Here is a 15,921-nt window from a genome sequence, read left to right as displayed (position 1 = left end):
ACATTTATCATAACGTACGTGTACTTAGCCCACTCTGGGATACATTGGCCCTCTATAAATATCTCTTCTAGCGATAAGTAGAATAGATTGCTTATTGATCTAAACATATATTAATTTTTTGTTGTCATGTCCTTTGTGAGTCAATTTTCGACAGACTATAAAATTCACTATATTTGATGGAAGAGAACATTTGTAACTATCACATGCAATTCGAGAGACATGAACAACATTTTGGGATTTCTCCTGCTATGAATACGGAAATGTAAAAAAAAAAAAGTGCATTAGGAAAGCGGATGCTTAAAAAGCATATTCGTGTGGACATCTCATACAATTGGTAGTTTGGACGTTTAAATGTAGGGATGTTCTGTTTAACGTCTTTTTCATTTTTTTTCAAATAAATCATTAAGAACTAATTATTTCCCCTTTATTGTTTGAGGTACGTTTAAGTACTTCTCCGAATTTAACAATACGAGTAAAAAATAATATTCATTTCATATACATTGTGGTTTATGGGGATTTGCTACAACGACTAACAACTAACTCCAGCTGTATTCTTGAAGGCCAAAAGCATTTCCTTTTTTTTTATTTAAATAAGCAAAACAGACTTATTTTACATTTAAAATGAAATATCTATTTTGTACATGGTCTTCATTCAGACTTAAAAATAATGTTGTTCTTTTTCACTGTGAAGTAGCACAGGTTGCTACATCGAGGACAAATGTATAGTAAATGCTTCTTGAAAATACTACTTAAAACCTCTATTCATTTTAACGAAACCAAAATACTACTGAAATGTGCTCTACGTTTGGCCCAAACTGCTAGTCACTAAGGAATAATGTTAGCCACACTTCCACAAACTGACACTAAAGCCTTCGCTTTCTGTTACCCAAGTGAAGTGCTAATGCAGTTCACTTTAGGTCTGGCCTAGAGAGCTTTAGCTCTCTCACTAGCCACAAGTAATACAAAAATTCATACCTAATATCATAAATATATGGACTTTAAGTAAACTGTCTTCGTCCATTGGCATGTTCAAATGTCATTAATGTTTTGCTTCTTGTTATCACAGTTTGCAGCATGGGGGAGTTGGTCAGTCTACTTCGGTCAAGGACACTCTTGTACAGCCAACAACTGAATTTTGCCCGATAACATGTGATCAGCCGGTCAAAAAAGAGTGCACTTCAGTGCCATTGCTGGTGTGCTTGGGCTGCTGGGCCACTGCTTTACTTTTATAGTATTGCCAAATTGTGTTTGCATGTTGCATATATATTTGCACATAAAATAAATACAAAAAATAGAAAACCTTTAAGAACAGACCTGTTGGATTTGCCAATGCTTATTTAGTTCAGGTGAAAGGATGGACATATGTAGTAGCTCTACCACTGGGTGCAGCATGGACAAACATTTATTAAACCCTTGCTTGGGTAAAACATGTTCTCTGCTTCACCCAACCAAAGATCTCTAAAGCTTTTCTTTGAATAAATAAACCACTTTTTTCCCCATCCAAATGAAGTGGCATTCAATCTTTACCTTTATTTGACGCCCAAAAAAGTGCCAATACCGTTTTAGCTTACCTCTTTGGCTCGATGGAGGAAAAAGAAAGCATGATTAGGTATTTGGCTGGGTGAAATCATGCCTCCTTGCTTCACCCAATTGACAAGCTCCAAAGCCATCTTACCTTTTCTCCTACCCAACGCACCATCAAGGTCTTTTTCTTTTATTTTAACCAAACAAAGTGCCCATATAGGTTCCTTTACTTTTCTAGCTCTATCACTGGGTTAAACTAACGGAAAGATTTGTAAGCTGTTCGAATTGATAATATGCTTTCACTTTGCCTCCCGCTACTGAAGCTAACAAAACTTCTTTTCTTGGCTTTAATTAAACTATGTAGCAAGAGAGAATGGTGTTTTCGCACAAGCAAAGAACAACTAGTGCTTTCTTTTTAGTTGTCTCAACTAAAGTGCACCATAAAGTTTTCCCTAGCCTCCGCCAAACCGAGAAGCAATGAAAGAGGTCTCTTTGTGTCATACAACTGACGAAGTGGCAGAGGTTGGCCATGAATGACATGACACCACTACGATGTTCGATTGAGGAGGCGGTCATTCATCTGGGAACATTCAACACAACTGCTTAAGTGTTTTTTTCAAGTTTTTTGGACTGAGGAACAAGTAGAGAATAAATTCATCAATTTCAGTTTCTTATCTAATGAGGATAGGTCTCAAAGCAATGTCCGAAAGCACACTTCGTCAAACTGCTGACCACGATAATTTCTTTAGAAGGAGGTCACAAGATCTCAGATAAATGAACACAATTAGAATAAGACAGTGCGTACTTCCTCAGCATCAGATGGGGAAGTCCCTGTGCATATCCTCCAGCTTTAGATATAGGTTAAACCAGGATGTGGCTTTGCAACCCCGAACCACCACAAGTGCACAGCAATTCTGGAAGGTTCTGCACCAAAGCATAAATGCTCCTTGTCAAACCTTTAGGCTGTTAGGGTCTCTAGTTCGTCTTTACAAAGAGACAGGCTACTACTCGATAGAGAGACAAAAAGGGGTCCATTTATTTGTGTTTGGTGTGGGGGTCATTTGAATCCTGAGAAAGGATGTTCAAGGCTGATTCAGACGTAACACAATACTATGGTTATTGGATAACGCACCGTAACTGTTAACAGATAAAGTCAGTAACATACTTGGGTGCACCAGTACACGCTCAATAACAACAAAAGCCACATCATACATGCAACAAACAGAGGTGCAGGGACACACAGCAGTAATGGAAAAAGGAAACCATTAAAATGCGAATTTATCTTAAAAAAAACAACATAATGGGTAGTTCTTGAAATGGAAATATATAAGTGCAGGTACTCACTAACCCAGAGTACCCGTTTGCTCATGAAAAGTGCAGGTACTCTTGCTTTCAAATTAAAGCAGAGCAGGTGCTCATTACCTGACAGTATATGACCATTTAAACCTCCATTTAAATCAATGGTCATGGGGTAAGCAATTTTTTATTACTTCTGATAAAAATGGTTATCAAGCGGCAGACAATTCAATGTATGAATCTAGCAAGTCAACGGAGGAACACACCTCAAGGGCATACTTCAACTTGGCGTGGACAGGTTAATTTTGCTACAACTCTAATCTAAGATGCAGAGATGTGCTTTTGTAGACATAATGATGTCCTGTGTCTACCCAGTACTAACAATTTGATGCCTTTGATCTACAAAGCTAGATAGCTGGCCTCCAAAATGATGAGTGTTTCAACGAACCAGATGGCTTCCTACACAAAATAATTGAAAGGAGACCCAGATCTCTTAAAAAAACATACGCATCATTGCAATTATGTGCCTGCTGAAATATACAATACTAACCACCCATAAGGATAGTCTTACCTGTGTTCCTCTATTGCATCATTGTCTGGTAGTTCTGCACCGCAAACGCTGCACCGCACCCCAATACTTTGGTTTTCATTCTTTATGCCGGCGGCAAGTTCGCCCAGTTTATTGAAAAGCTCCCTCTGAATGAAACCTTGAGGGAGAAGTCCCCCATAGGCACTGAAGTCCATGGACACCGCCAGCGATGGCGGCATATGGAGAGCGGTTGCCATGGAGGATGGTATGTTGATCATGGAGTCTGTTTTGTGATTGGGTAAGACAGAATAGAGACTCAATTGTTTCTCACTTTGAGAAAATGAATGCTCTGGACCAACCAAAAACCCTTGGCCTGACTCAGGGGGCTGGTCAGGTGCAGTCTCATCCCGACCAATATTAAGGTCACGGGCACTGGTGATCACACTACTACGGGTAGGGGTGCCCGGAGCTTCCTTGGATTTGTCATCAGACTTGTCCCCATTAGGTGTGCTGGGTTCTGCATTTGGGCTTCCTCGGTTAGAGGAAGCTTCGTCCACCTGCATAGCTTCTGGTTTCATATCTGAAAGTCCTGGAGGCTGGTTGCTTGTTGAGTGCAAGTCTGTTGCGCTTTGCTGTAAAGCTCCTTGGAGTAAAGTCTGTCCAATAGACATCAAACTGTCTACTGCAGCCTTGGTAGGGCTCATGGCCGAAAGTCCAAACGACGTTGAAACAGAGGGACTCTGCTCTACCAGAGAATTTGATAAACTCTGATTGGCTAAACTTGCATAGCCACTCTCCTCACTGGAATGCTTTGAGATCAGCATGTTCTTGATCAACCTTGTCTTCCGGTCCTCCTCATCTTCTGTTCCACCATCTGCCATGCTGACTTCAGTGTCGTTGTCATCGGAAGCCTGAATGGTCTCCAAGATCTTCAGGCATTGCTCTTCCAAGTACTCAATCTCTAGGATCTCTGCTGCGTACAAAAGATCATCCAGATCTTCCACTTTGGCTTGGAGCGTGGCCGTGTAGGCATACTCCAGAATCTGCTGGAAGGTCTTGGATGAGAGAAAGTCCAGGGTGTAATGTTGGCTGTTGCGGTGGAACAGGATCTCAAACATTTTACTAGTGCAAGCCAAGACAGTCCGGTGGGCGTGAAACTCCTGGCTGTCGACCATGATGACCACATCACACAGTGTTCCAGCCAACCGCATCTGGTTGGCCTTGTGAAGGAGCCCAGTGGCATGGTTGGGGTTCTGGAGCTGGATCACACCCATGTTATTCAAATCCATAACACTCCCGAGACTGAGTCATCAGGCTTTCTTTCCTGTTGTCAATGTGGAACGGTTTGTGATGCACTGATTACCTGTCCCAAAGCAAACCACAGAAGAGAGAGAACATTAGATTTAGTGCCATGGACGATGACTCAATTATACAAGAGTTACAGTTTTCATTCAAGATGTGGACAGCATGCACCTACAAATGCATTCATTTGTTATGGAAATCTGCCTAGGTCTAGTATATGAACTCACTATGAAAATACACAGGCCACGAATATTCCTCAACAGTTAACATTGGCCACTATTAGACCAAACGCATAGACAGATTTTTACAGTATTCAGTCATATTCATCAAATAGTTTGGTTCTTTCACCAATTATGCTGGGTGCTTTTTGCAGGACAAACCCTAAGAATGGCAGAGGGATCAGATGGTGGGAAGTCCTTCCACGGCCTATTAGGACATCGAGTTACAGATGGGTTACTAGCAAACCTCATCTTACGGGCCACTGTTGTGCCACGTTGATGGAGAAGACAACTTCATAGTTAAAAGATGGCAATCTTCCCTGAGGTTGAATGAGGTGTTGAGTTGAAGGGGAGATGAACAAGAGACCAGAATTCAAGAAGATCATCAGCTGGGAATAAGACAGGGAGAGCGAGCAGCATGGGCCAGTGCAGGGCAGCATCAGGTATGAAATTAATAGGTATGCAACCACAATCAGAGCTTTAGGCAGAGTGAGGAAAGCTCCCTCCAGCCAGGGCTATAATGAGAGTGTAGGGGGCATTGTTTGAAGTGGTGCAGCTGACCGAGAACATGCGCGGTAGGAAAGAGCAGGACACTGCTGGACTAGAAATAAGGAAAGCGCGATAGTTAGTGAGCGCGCCATGAGGCCCGCATCCCCGCCACGCCCCCTAGATAGGCCGGGGTAGCCCGATTGGCGACCGGCAGAAAGGGAAGTCCTTTTGGGTCACAGAGTGAAGTTTTTCCGGCTGGGACCGGCGCTGGGAGGAGGGAGTGGCCTATTTAGACTGAGGGGCCAGGGACTCCATTCTCTTTTCCCCGCGCAGGCCCCAGGAAGTGACTGAAAAACGAAACTCCCATCCATCCGTCCCTGAGTTTAGGCTTTTGGGGTGAGGGGGTAGGCGGTAGGGGTAAAGAGGCCACAGAAGATTAACTCTAAAGGTTAATGGGAGTCCTCCTTACGTACTCCCAAGGCCAGCACTGAGGGACAGAGACGGTAAGCTCTCTGCAGGGAGAAGGGGGACACCAGCTGGGGAGGCACGGGCAACAGGTCGCGAGCTAGGGCATGGGGCAGCAGCCCCTGGTTATTCCCTATGAGCCGATTTTGGAAAAGGGGGGTCCCCGGAAGCTTGTTTCCTTCCCACTATAAGAATTGGCTTGGTAGTTTGGTTTGCCCTGTTCCCATCATGCACTGGGACAGGAACAGACTAATTTGCATATAGCCAGGTTCTGAGCTGGGATGGTGCAGTGAGCTAAAAAACGGTGATGGATTAAACCACGATCTATTGACTTGGTAAGAGTATTCTGCATCATTCAGAAACTCTGTCCATCACCACTCCCCTTTTCCAAAATCGGTTTTATCCACACTATGTGTGGGAGGGTATACTCAGACGTGAGTCCCTTGCTCATTGCACCATCAGGATTCAAGCAAGCCGGGCCGAAGAAGGCTGTGATGCCAGAAACCGGTCCCCGGAAGCTTGTTTCCTTCCCAGTATAAGAATTGGCTTGGTAGTTTGGTTTGCCCTGTTCCCATCATGCACTGGGACAGGAACAGACTAATTTGCATATAGCCAGGTTCTGAGCTGGGATGGTGCAGTGAGCTAAAAAACGGTGATGGATTAAAACCATGATCTATTGACTTGGTAAGAGTATTCTGCATCATTCAGAAACTCTGTCCATCACCACTCCCCTTTTCCAAAATCTATTCCCTATGAGCCTCCTTGCCAGCCTGGTGGTAGAGGGGTGGGCCCCAAAAATGGCGGACATGGACCGGAGGGCTGGGGCTCACCTCTCAAGGACGCAGCTGGGTTGCGCCTTGCGTGGTTCTCAATTGGGAGATGCGAGCCGGAGGGCCCCTTGCTGCAGGAGCAATAGAACGTCTTATAAACAATGAAGTCAGATGATTAGGCTGAGTGTTTATGACTGACAATATTAAAAGTGTGAATATTGATTATGCAACGTGTAAATAAGTAATGTCAATTTGTCATGTTTATGTGTGATGATGTTAAAATAAACATGGCCATTTATACCCACACTCTTATGGTAGCCAGAATTGACTGTGGGGTTGCAGGGGGGAGGGGCGGGGGGTATCCTAGGGGGTCTGGGCTCTAGTGTCACTTGGGGTCTATAGTCTAGGGCCCAGGTGAGGAGGTAACTTGGGTGGTGGAGTGAGGAGGAATTTCGGGGGTAGCCCCTTCTTAGACCTTGAGAGAGTTAGAGGTGCATTTGAGACACATAACTCACTGACTGGCTTTGGTGTTCATCTGAGGGCCCCCTCTCCAGTTTACCAAAGTATGCATGTTTTTGCATAATTAGACAGCATTTTAATGTTGTTCAGATTGCATAAGAAAGAAGAGGGTGTGAAAGGAAAGAGTAAAGCGAACAGAAGAAAAGTGTAAGAAGGAATAAAGGGGGGAGAGAAAGGAATGTGACAAAAAAGGATGATTTGGAGGAAACATATAAATGGGGTAGAGACAAAGGAACGGCAGCAGAAAGTAATGAGGCAAGGAAAGAAAGAAATGAGAAGAGATATGATATGAAAGAAGTAAATGAGATGTGGATGAAAAGTGTGAAAGGGTGAGAAGAAAGTAAAAGAAAAAGTCAATGAGAGGAAGGGAGAATAGAGGGCGAAAGGGAGAAGGAAAAGGGCGCATAAAGTGGAAAACATATCTGGGATATGATAAAAGAGAACGAAGTGGGGTGGAAACTGATGAAAGGGGGTAAAGAGAGTCAGCAATCAGGAGAAATGGAAAATATGGTGCAGAAAGAAATTCATTTTCAGCTATTAGGGAAAAGATAAAGAACAGTGCACAGCATAAAATAAAATAAAAAAAGGTGTGGAGATGAAAAAGATGAACGAAGTTGGAAGGTCTTGGCAATTGGAAATGAGAAAGAAGAAATTAAAGGACAGATAAAAGGAGGTTAGAATTTACAGATAAGAGAAAATGTAAGATGCTATAAATTAAGGTGGCATGAAACATGCATCATTAAGGAAGGCTGGTTTCAAGGGACAAGAGAAATATGTGCGAGAAGGAAAGGAAAGGCTGTGCGAGCTCCTGCCCCCACCCCACTACCTGATTCACAAGCAGGTGAAATGACCTTCTCATCATCAGAGTGTCAAGTGATGGCAGGGTCTAGGGTTCCCATGTCCAGCACTTCTCTCCAGGCCTGATTATCACATCAGCACCTTCCCTTCCATAGATTCCAGGTGGGAAAATGCCTTTACAACGTGGGCGTGAGACACGCGGGCCGTTTCGCCACAAGCGTAACCACGCTTTCTTGAACCACGCATCTGCCTTAACCACGCACATGCATGATTAATGTGGATAGCAGTCTAGTGTCCGGATGGGCAGGAGAGGAAGAGTCAAAACAGGAAACTCAAGATGCGGACAACTAAGTTGGGCTGGGGTCAGGTTTGAGGGGGTTGCTTTTAGGGATGGGGGGTTTGGGGTAGTTATTTGGAAGGGGCAGGATTTTAGGGCTCAGGGCAGGGGGTGAGGGACTGGGTGGTTTTAAGGGCCGGCAACCAGGTTTAGGGGGTGGGGGAGAAGTTTTTAGAGGTGGAGGTTGGTTTAAGAGTTAGGGCATGGGGTAGGAACAGTTTTTAAAAGGGGGCAGGTTTTTAAGGCTGAGGGCAGGGGGATGGGATAGTTTTTTAAAAAGGGTACAGGGTTTTAGGCCTCAGGGCGGGGGAAGGGGTAGTTTTAAAGGCAGAACAGGGGAAAGTTTAGGACTCATGGCGGGGAGCCTGGGGTTAGGGTAGTTTTTGGTAGGGGGAGGTCGTTAGTCCTCAGGATGGGAGTGAGGAGGAAGGTGTCGTTTTAAGGGCAGGATGGGGCAAGTTTTAGGCAGTGGCGGCCGGCATGGTTCACGGGAGGGGGTAAAGGGAAACAGTGTGCAATGTTAAAAAAATAATAATAATAATAAAATAAACACCCTGCTCCGCCAGGTCCAGGGTCTCTGCTCCTGCTCTCCTTGTCGTACTGAGTCGCAGGAAGCACAGCCAGGCTCCCTTGACCAATCACGATGCTGCAATGCAGCATTGTGGTTGGCCTGAGCGTCCTTGTTCGGCACTCAGCCAGGGAATGGGGGCCTGGACATGTTCTCTACGCAGGCTGTAATGTAGCCTGCATGGAGAACAGCGAAAGTGCTCATGACTGTTTTGGGCCGCCTGAGAGGGCCGGCCAAAACAGTCTTGTGCACTTAGGAGGGGGCAAACCACTCTGCCCCTGCTCCAAAAACAGAGCAGCCCCGCCGGGCCGCAAAGCAGAAGGAACCAAAAAATGAAATTAGCTCAAAGTTATTGTCATTTTATGTTTCTTTTACTTTGCAGTGCACTGCTTATAAGCAGTGGGGCGGCAATGCTACGCCTCAGAGGAGTAGCCGCCCCGGGTTTTAGGCCTCAGTGGGGGGGGGATGAGGGGGGGTTGGATTTTAGGTCTTATGGCTGGGAAGAGGGGTCAGGTGGTCGTGATCTTTACCACGAATATCCCTTTAACAATCATGCCTTCACAACAAAATTGCGTAGTAAAAGAGCACGTGGTAAAGACGCATTCATGGTTGTGACCGCGTTGTAGAGGCACGCCTGGTTCAGCCACACATGCCTCTGTCATACAACGCTCCAGGTACTGCAGCTCCTCGCCCCACCTCCACAGTAGGGTTTCACCTCTTGCTCATTGGGGGGGGGGGGGGGGGGGGGATCCCGGTTGGATTCCAGTTTGGGGTTCACAACTATGAATACAGGACGACACTTTCCAGAATACAAACGGAAATAACAGGTCCTCTAGTGTTAGTGTTGCATCTCTGACAAAGGCCACCAAGACTACATGTCATAGTGCCAGAGCACATCTTTTAAATTGCCTTCTGGGACTTGTAGTGCCTCATTCAAAAGTAAAACTACCACTATCAAGATGCAAAGTATCCAAGTAAGGCTAGCTGAACTCCCCAGGCCTGTAATGTTGGCTGTTGCAGTGGAAGAGATTATCTCTTCAGCTTCATAGTGGCCGGCTATTAAAACTAAGTACCTACAAAGCACATACATAGTCAAATATTAATACAAAGATTCCACCAAATGTATACATTTGGTACAATTATCACCCATCTCTTCATATATGAACCGCTCAGATGTGTATAATGTGTCATTCATAGCCATCACTTCAATCGTGGCATACCTGGCTCAGTATAAGGATGCACTGGTGTTAAGACTAGATGCCCAGGGCAGTTCAAGACATGGCGCTTAGAGCACAGATTTAGTGAGCTATAGATCTCGATATATTCTAAACTTCAAGTAATTGCTTTTCTGAACCAACACACGACGCAGAGCCGATCCTTCTTGAAAGTCTGTATTTAAAAATGCCATATGAAAACATAAAAAGTCAATCTCACTGTAAGAATTAAATATTGCTCTTCCGCGCACAATAGTTTATGAGCTTACAGTAATTGTGGAAACCAGGAAAAAACGTCCCCCTCCCTCTCGCCACCCCTTCACTACTCACTACGTCTGCACGAGAATACGCATTTTCAGCGGATATGTGGCGTAGCCACAAAGTGGACCCACGTCAGCCGTGGCATGTTTAGGCAGCCCTGGGGTTTTAGCCACTGACCTTGCATTCTGGGACATGTAGTTCCACGGTAAACAATGTTGTAATGCACTGGAAAAACAAAGCATAAGAAAGGGGTGCTGGTTGAGAAGCCAGTACTCGCTCACGGTGTCACGCCTGACAAGGGGCCATCTGGCAGCTAGAGAGCACTATTCATCCTATGGCACCGTTCTGACCCGTGCTGAGACCGAATCAGTAAATCCAACAGTCTGCCTTGGTCTGTGGAGATCAAAGGCACGTGATGCTGGTGTATTAGAATTAACGCACACCTAGAGTTTTAAAAAAAGATGCTCAATCGCTTATACATTCAGACGGGCTCCTGGGCTGCAATCGCCGTACTCACACACAGCTGAGGAGCACGTGGAAAAGTACAAGCACTTTCACCTGAGTAAGAGGCGCGCCTGCCTGTGCTCGCTTCACGTGGGCGTGTACTCATGCTGCGGGGACACTGGTCTGAAGTGCGGCTCATGCACGAGGCAGTAAACGCAAAGCGCCCAGTGTCCTGCCAGTTGGCACCGTCTGCTGGTGAATGTTTACCTTCTCTCTGCCCCGCCCCCTCCCTGAAAGTAAAGCCCCTCCGTGCTCCCTGCGCACGTGGCCCGTCCAGGACAGACCTTAACGCCACTCAGTGCTCGGGCAGAAAACTCCAGCGACGCCACAGACGCCCCACTGACTGAAAACACTCTCACGAAGCGCCCGGAAGCTGCTCTGCTGGACAGCGCGGTTTAATGCAGCAAAACGCGACTGTATTCTTGACCCCCTCATCTATAAAGATGATGATAGAGTAAAAAAAACACAGGAGCAGAGCAAAAACTGAGAATTATGACCCAAAATAAAGTGGCATTTGAAAGGGTGGCGTAAGCTGACACGTCCCTTTGTCCAGGAATGACCTGGAATGTTTTTTGTCCAAGGACGGCGCTGCCCACGGTGCAATTGTACACACAAGAAGGAGGGGGCGGGGGTCTCTTCTGCGGAGAGCGGGCGCTGTCCACAAAGGACGCCTTATTTACTCCAGGTCTCTTCCCAGTGAACTCCCCCATCACTGGAAGCGTGAAGACACCGAGCGAGAAGAATTGAGTGTTAAGGACAAAAAAAATCCCTCAGACATAATAGATAATATACTATTAGGGTTAATTGCAGGCTGTAAACAATGTAACAGAAAACTGGAGGATCTACTGAATACAACTGACATAAATGAGACACACTACGCAAGCAATCATCAAACAACTACGATGTGCAACATCATCGTGTAAACTGCAAAAAAAGAAGCAAAATTAAAAAGAAAAAGAAAAAAACTACAAATAATATTAACATATGTGAACGTTATTAACAAAGCTGCAAAGACAATATATGGAACGCCAAGCGTGGAAAGTGAACAAAAAGAAAAGCAACAGACAACTGCAATGTACTAAAGAAAGTATTAAACTTCAGACGGAACATAAGTAGCCAGAATAAAAACATGTAATCTGCAAATGTAAAATACAAGCCATGGCATCAAATAGATAAGCAGAATCGAAGCGCAAGAACAAATATGAGTGAAAACCTAAGTTGCATCAAACACAAAGAAGAGAATGAATACACAAACCCATGAAAGCAGGATGTACATTCGAGACTAAAGGAAACAAATATCGAAAACGACAAAGACGCATAAAAAACAGAAACCAAATAAAAGCATTAAAGTAACAGCTATGGATAAAAAAAAGTTTAAAACAAACATGAAATAAAGTGAAGAGAGTCTCTGTACCTTAGATGTGAAAGAGAGGACATCCTTCACAAATAACACAGGCTATTACAAAAGCCCTGAAGTCGGGAATGGGGGCGGGATGCTCGAGACTTTAGACCCCAAAACTGAAAGTTCCGAGCCAGCCCGCTGAGCAACCAATAATTCATTAATCTGCGCAGTGCCTGCTGCCTAGATCAGACAGATATTTAACAGCAATCCGTTTCCCCGAGACGCCTCACACCTCATTGTGAGTGATAACATGCTGAATGGGGAGCGAGAGGCGGGGCCGGGAGGGGGGAGGCGATAAGCCGGGGCCGGGCACCGCTGAGCCTTTGCACCGGAGCCCACTGCTGTTTGTTTTCTTTCACCAGGAGAGAGGGGCTGGAGGGGAGGGGGCGCGGGACATCTCTCCAACCCAACAAAAGCTGCTTTGAGGAGTGGAAAGGGTTAATTAGTGAACTATTACACATACGTTATCAGTTGTGTATTGCGATTGATAACGCGGTGGGGGGGATTAACCATCCCCCAACACCTAGGGGGGTGTACCGCTGAGGGGTGTCCTGGACACACACAATCATAATAAGAATAAAAAAGCAAAATATTGTAGAATAGTCTTAAGACTCTTCGTTAAAAGGAGGCGCTGAGGTGTTGCGGCTGTTAGTTAAACTGACAGGGTTGGTGATCTCCTGGACCGAGTTTGGATTTTTTCTCCCCTTCCCCTCTGCAACTTAGTGGGTTTGTTTAATACAGCTATTATTGCGCCCCCCTCCCCCAAGAATAAGTAAATGACAACACACTGTGCCTCACACCCCAGGATTCACAGACACATTAGCACTGTGTTGACTGTCCAGTTAGATGCATGGAAAAGAGGGAGGCCGGCGTGAGTGTGAGGGCTACACTGCCTCTTCTCCCACAGCAAAAACGTGTAGTGTATGGAAAGCAGCAAAGCACCCCCAGCGCTAAAGCATCGCTTCACAGGGAGCTCCACGGCGTGGCGGAAAGAGGCGCTACACGGAGCTCAGGTGGCGCGCAGCCCCTGGGTGCACCAATTAGTGATCACTAATCTGCATCTCACAGGGGAGTCAAGGAGGGCCACGAGAAGGGTGCGCGGGGCTTTATTACGGGGTCTTTATGGCCGTAAAAATGGGCTGTGGTCCCGAGCCCCACCCGACAGGATGTGCAAGGCATGTGAAATGTCACCCTCTTGCAAACAGATATGAGGGGGACTGTTAAAAAAGAATATATATCGCTCCTTAAACTCAAAGAGTGTGCTTGTGTGGGAGTGCACGACAAAATAAATGAAAGGCGGTTTATGTACACGATGCTCCGCAGACGTGATCATAATGAGTGATTACGGGTGTCTGGCCATGCAGGTTATAGGGCAAGCATACAGGATTCTCACCAGCTAATTCAGACGCTAATCATCGCTTCTGTTTAAGCAGCTCTATCTGCGCTCTTAATCCCAGCGCGAACATTACAGAGTAACCGCGTTATCTTGGGTCTGTTTCACTCAGCGCGCTCCATGCTGGTTATGCAGCCTGCACGCTCCCACGGTACATATGTAGGACCCCCTCCTGTGTGAAGCACATTACCCCCTGAAGGGTTGTGTTGGGGGCTCTTCACAGCCTAAGAGGCTGCAGGTGCCCATGCGCCATAGAAGGCACCTGATGCAACAGGTGCTCGGCTGACAAGCTGTAAATGCAGCGGTGAAAACTGCTCTAAGTGCCACTGCTGCAAGTGCAGGTTGTCCAAAGCTTCCCGATGGAGAGTGCTACGAAGTACTGACTGATAGGACATCTTGTGCTGCAAGTTGTGGAAGTGCCGGGTGTAGCGCCCTTGCAAACACAGTTAAGTACTCATGCTGCAGGAAAGTGCAGGAACCCTGACTTGTGGAACTATAAGCCTCTCTGGTATGTAACGGACTGGTACTTGCAATGCAGTATGCCTCAATTGTTGCATCTACACCCCGCGAACACTCCTACTTTACCCTCTCCACCCTTCGATGGCACCAACGCGCCCAGACACCATCATTGCCCTGAATGTGTTTCACCAAAAGTGCCTACTGCAGAAAGTGCCACATGTACGGGGAGTAGATTCCAATAAATGCTGACCCCACAAACCCCCGCGACCCTCGGTCCCAGAGCGTGAGATGTCCAGGGGAGCGAGAAGTGCAGACTGAAATAAGTGAACCAGCACTACGGTTGCGAGAAGTGCCACGAGGAGAAAGAGCTGCAAAATGCCTAAAGTGCAACCAGTGCAAGTTGCGGTAAGTGCTCCGACGCTGTCACTATCCCCGGGAAGGTGAATGTTCCTTTACTTGCACCTTGTGCACGCGCTTGTTACTGTGTTATCCCAAAGGGGCTACAGTCTGCAGGATGAAGTAAATGCCCTAGTTAAGCACCCAGAACAAGGTCCTGCAACTGCCCTGATACGATTTTGCCCTGGGGGCATCAAGTGACGGGGATTTACGTGGATGTAAATGTCCCTAGTGCAGAGCGAAGCAAGTGCTCAGTACAGGATCTTCAAATGCTCCAGTACTATATTTAACTCCCCCCCCCCCCCCCCCCCCACTCCACGAAAACAAGGTGAGGTGAGTTCAGAGCATATGTTCAAGGGGCTGCAGGTGGACGTACATGGCTCTGTACATGTTGCCAATACGTACCCCTGGCGCTGTCACACTAGCTCCTATGTTGCAACTGTCTCAGTGTAAGGGACGTAACTAATGAATGTTAACGCCCCAGGAACAGTTAAAAGCGGAATGACAATAAATGTGCCGTAAGTGCCCCACGATGCAGGATGAGACCAGTTCCAGTTGTGCGTGTAAGTGCCATTGATGCAGGCGAGAGCCCCATCACATCTGCAGTGGTCAATGCGCGTGATTCACGTGACGTGTTTGCTCTCTGTGCAAGTTGTGGTTACTACGCCCGATGCAGACAGGGGTAAGTGCACTTGGTGCAGGTTGAAAGTGTTCCCGTGCATTTTGGGGTAAGTGCAGGTTGAGATGAATCTCTCTGCTCCCGGAGCAAGTACCAAGCGTTACCGGGGCATGGACCCTCGGAACCCCTCTCCCCCGACCCCCACTCACCGGCGCGGGCGCGTTGTCCGTGCAGCCGGCTCCCCATGCCTCCGCTCCGCTCTGTGCGGTTCGCAGCGCCCGCTCTGTCTCTGCACGAGCTCCGCGCAGCGCTCAGCAAATCAGCGGCCCGTGACGTCAGCTCCTCGCGCCCGTGGAGCCGAGGACGGTGGCGCGCGCCGCCGCCGGAGACATCAGAAGCCGGCTGCGCGAGGCGGCTGGGCTTCTTCAGGACAGGACGCCGGGGTCAGTGCTTCCCCCGCACAGCCACCCTACTGCCGAGCATGGCACACTGAGTCTGTGCTGCCCTGTACTCGTGGGTCCGCGTGTGCCCAGCGCTGTCATACTAGCACAGAGCAACACTTAGCTTGCCCCCCTCTACCGAACCATACCCGCGAACTGCGCACCATTTAATAGAGAGCTATAAATCCTGAAACCGTGCACCCCAAAGTCTTCAGTCAGACCGTCCCTGGTCCGTGCTCCTCCTGTCCCTCTCTGCTGTCTCCACCCCTTCCCAAACCTGTCACGCCGTACTAGTCTGTGAGGGCAGCGCTCGGTACAGCATCTCCCGACAACTTGTTAACCATGCTTAAAGTTCCTTGGTGCGTGCTTCCTCCAACCCTGAACCTTTTTTCGTGATAGTGTGTCCCAGAACAGGACA

General features: G+C 47.0%; 1 protein-coding gene across 3 annotated transcripts in view; it reads right to left on the bottom strand.

The window, feature by feature from the left end:
* The window catches only part of ZBTB16 (zinc finger and BTB domain containing 16), a 411,590-nt gene extending 396,207 nt beyond the window's left edge, over window positions 1-15,383 (bottom strand). For 2 of the 3 annotated variants that reach the window (XM_078682341.1, XM_078682343.1), the window contains exons 1-2: window positions 15,273-15,383; window positions 3,392-4,712 (exon numbers count right to left, since the gene is read on the bottom strand). In XM_078682341.1, the coding sequence (XP_078538467.1) occupies window positions 3,392-4,638 (1,247 nt within the window). In that variant the 5' untranslated portion in view covers window positions 4,639-4,712; window positions 15,273-15,383. Of the gene's footprint in view, window positions 1-3,391; window positions 4,713-12,208; window positions 12,402-15,272 lie in introns of those variants that run through there. The other variant, XM_078682342.1, reaches the window with a different exon arrangement.
* Window positions 15,384-15,921: the final 538 nt, after the last annotated feature.

Source organism: Lissotriton helveticus, chromosome 3_1, assembly GCF_964261635.1.
Source record: "Lissotriton helveticus chromosome 3_1, aLisHel1.1, whole genome shotgun sequence".
In the NCBI taxonomy this organism is placed as follows: Eukaryota; Metazoa; Chordata; class Amphibia; order Caudata; family Salamandridae; genus Lissotriton; species Lissotriton helveticus.
Note: the sequence above shows the minus strand (reverse complement) of the source record. Positions and strands in the feature narration are given on the sequence as shown.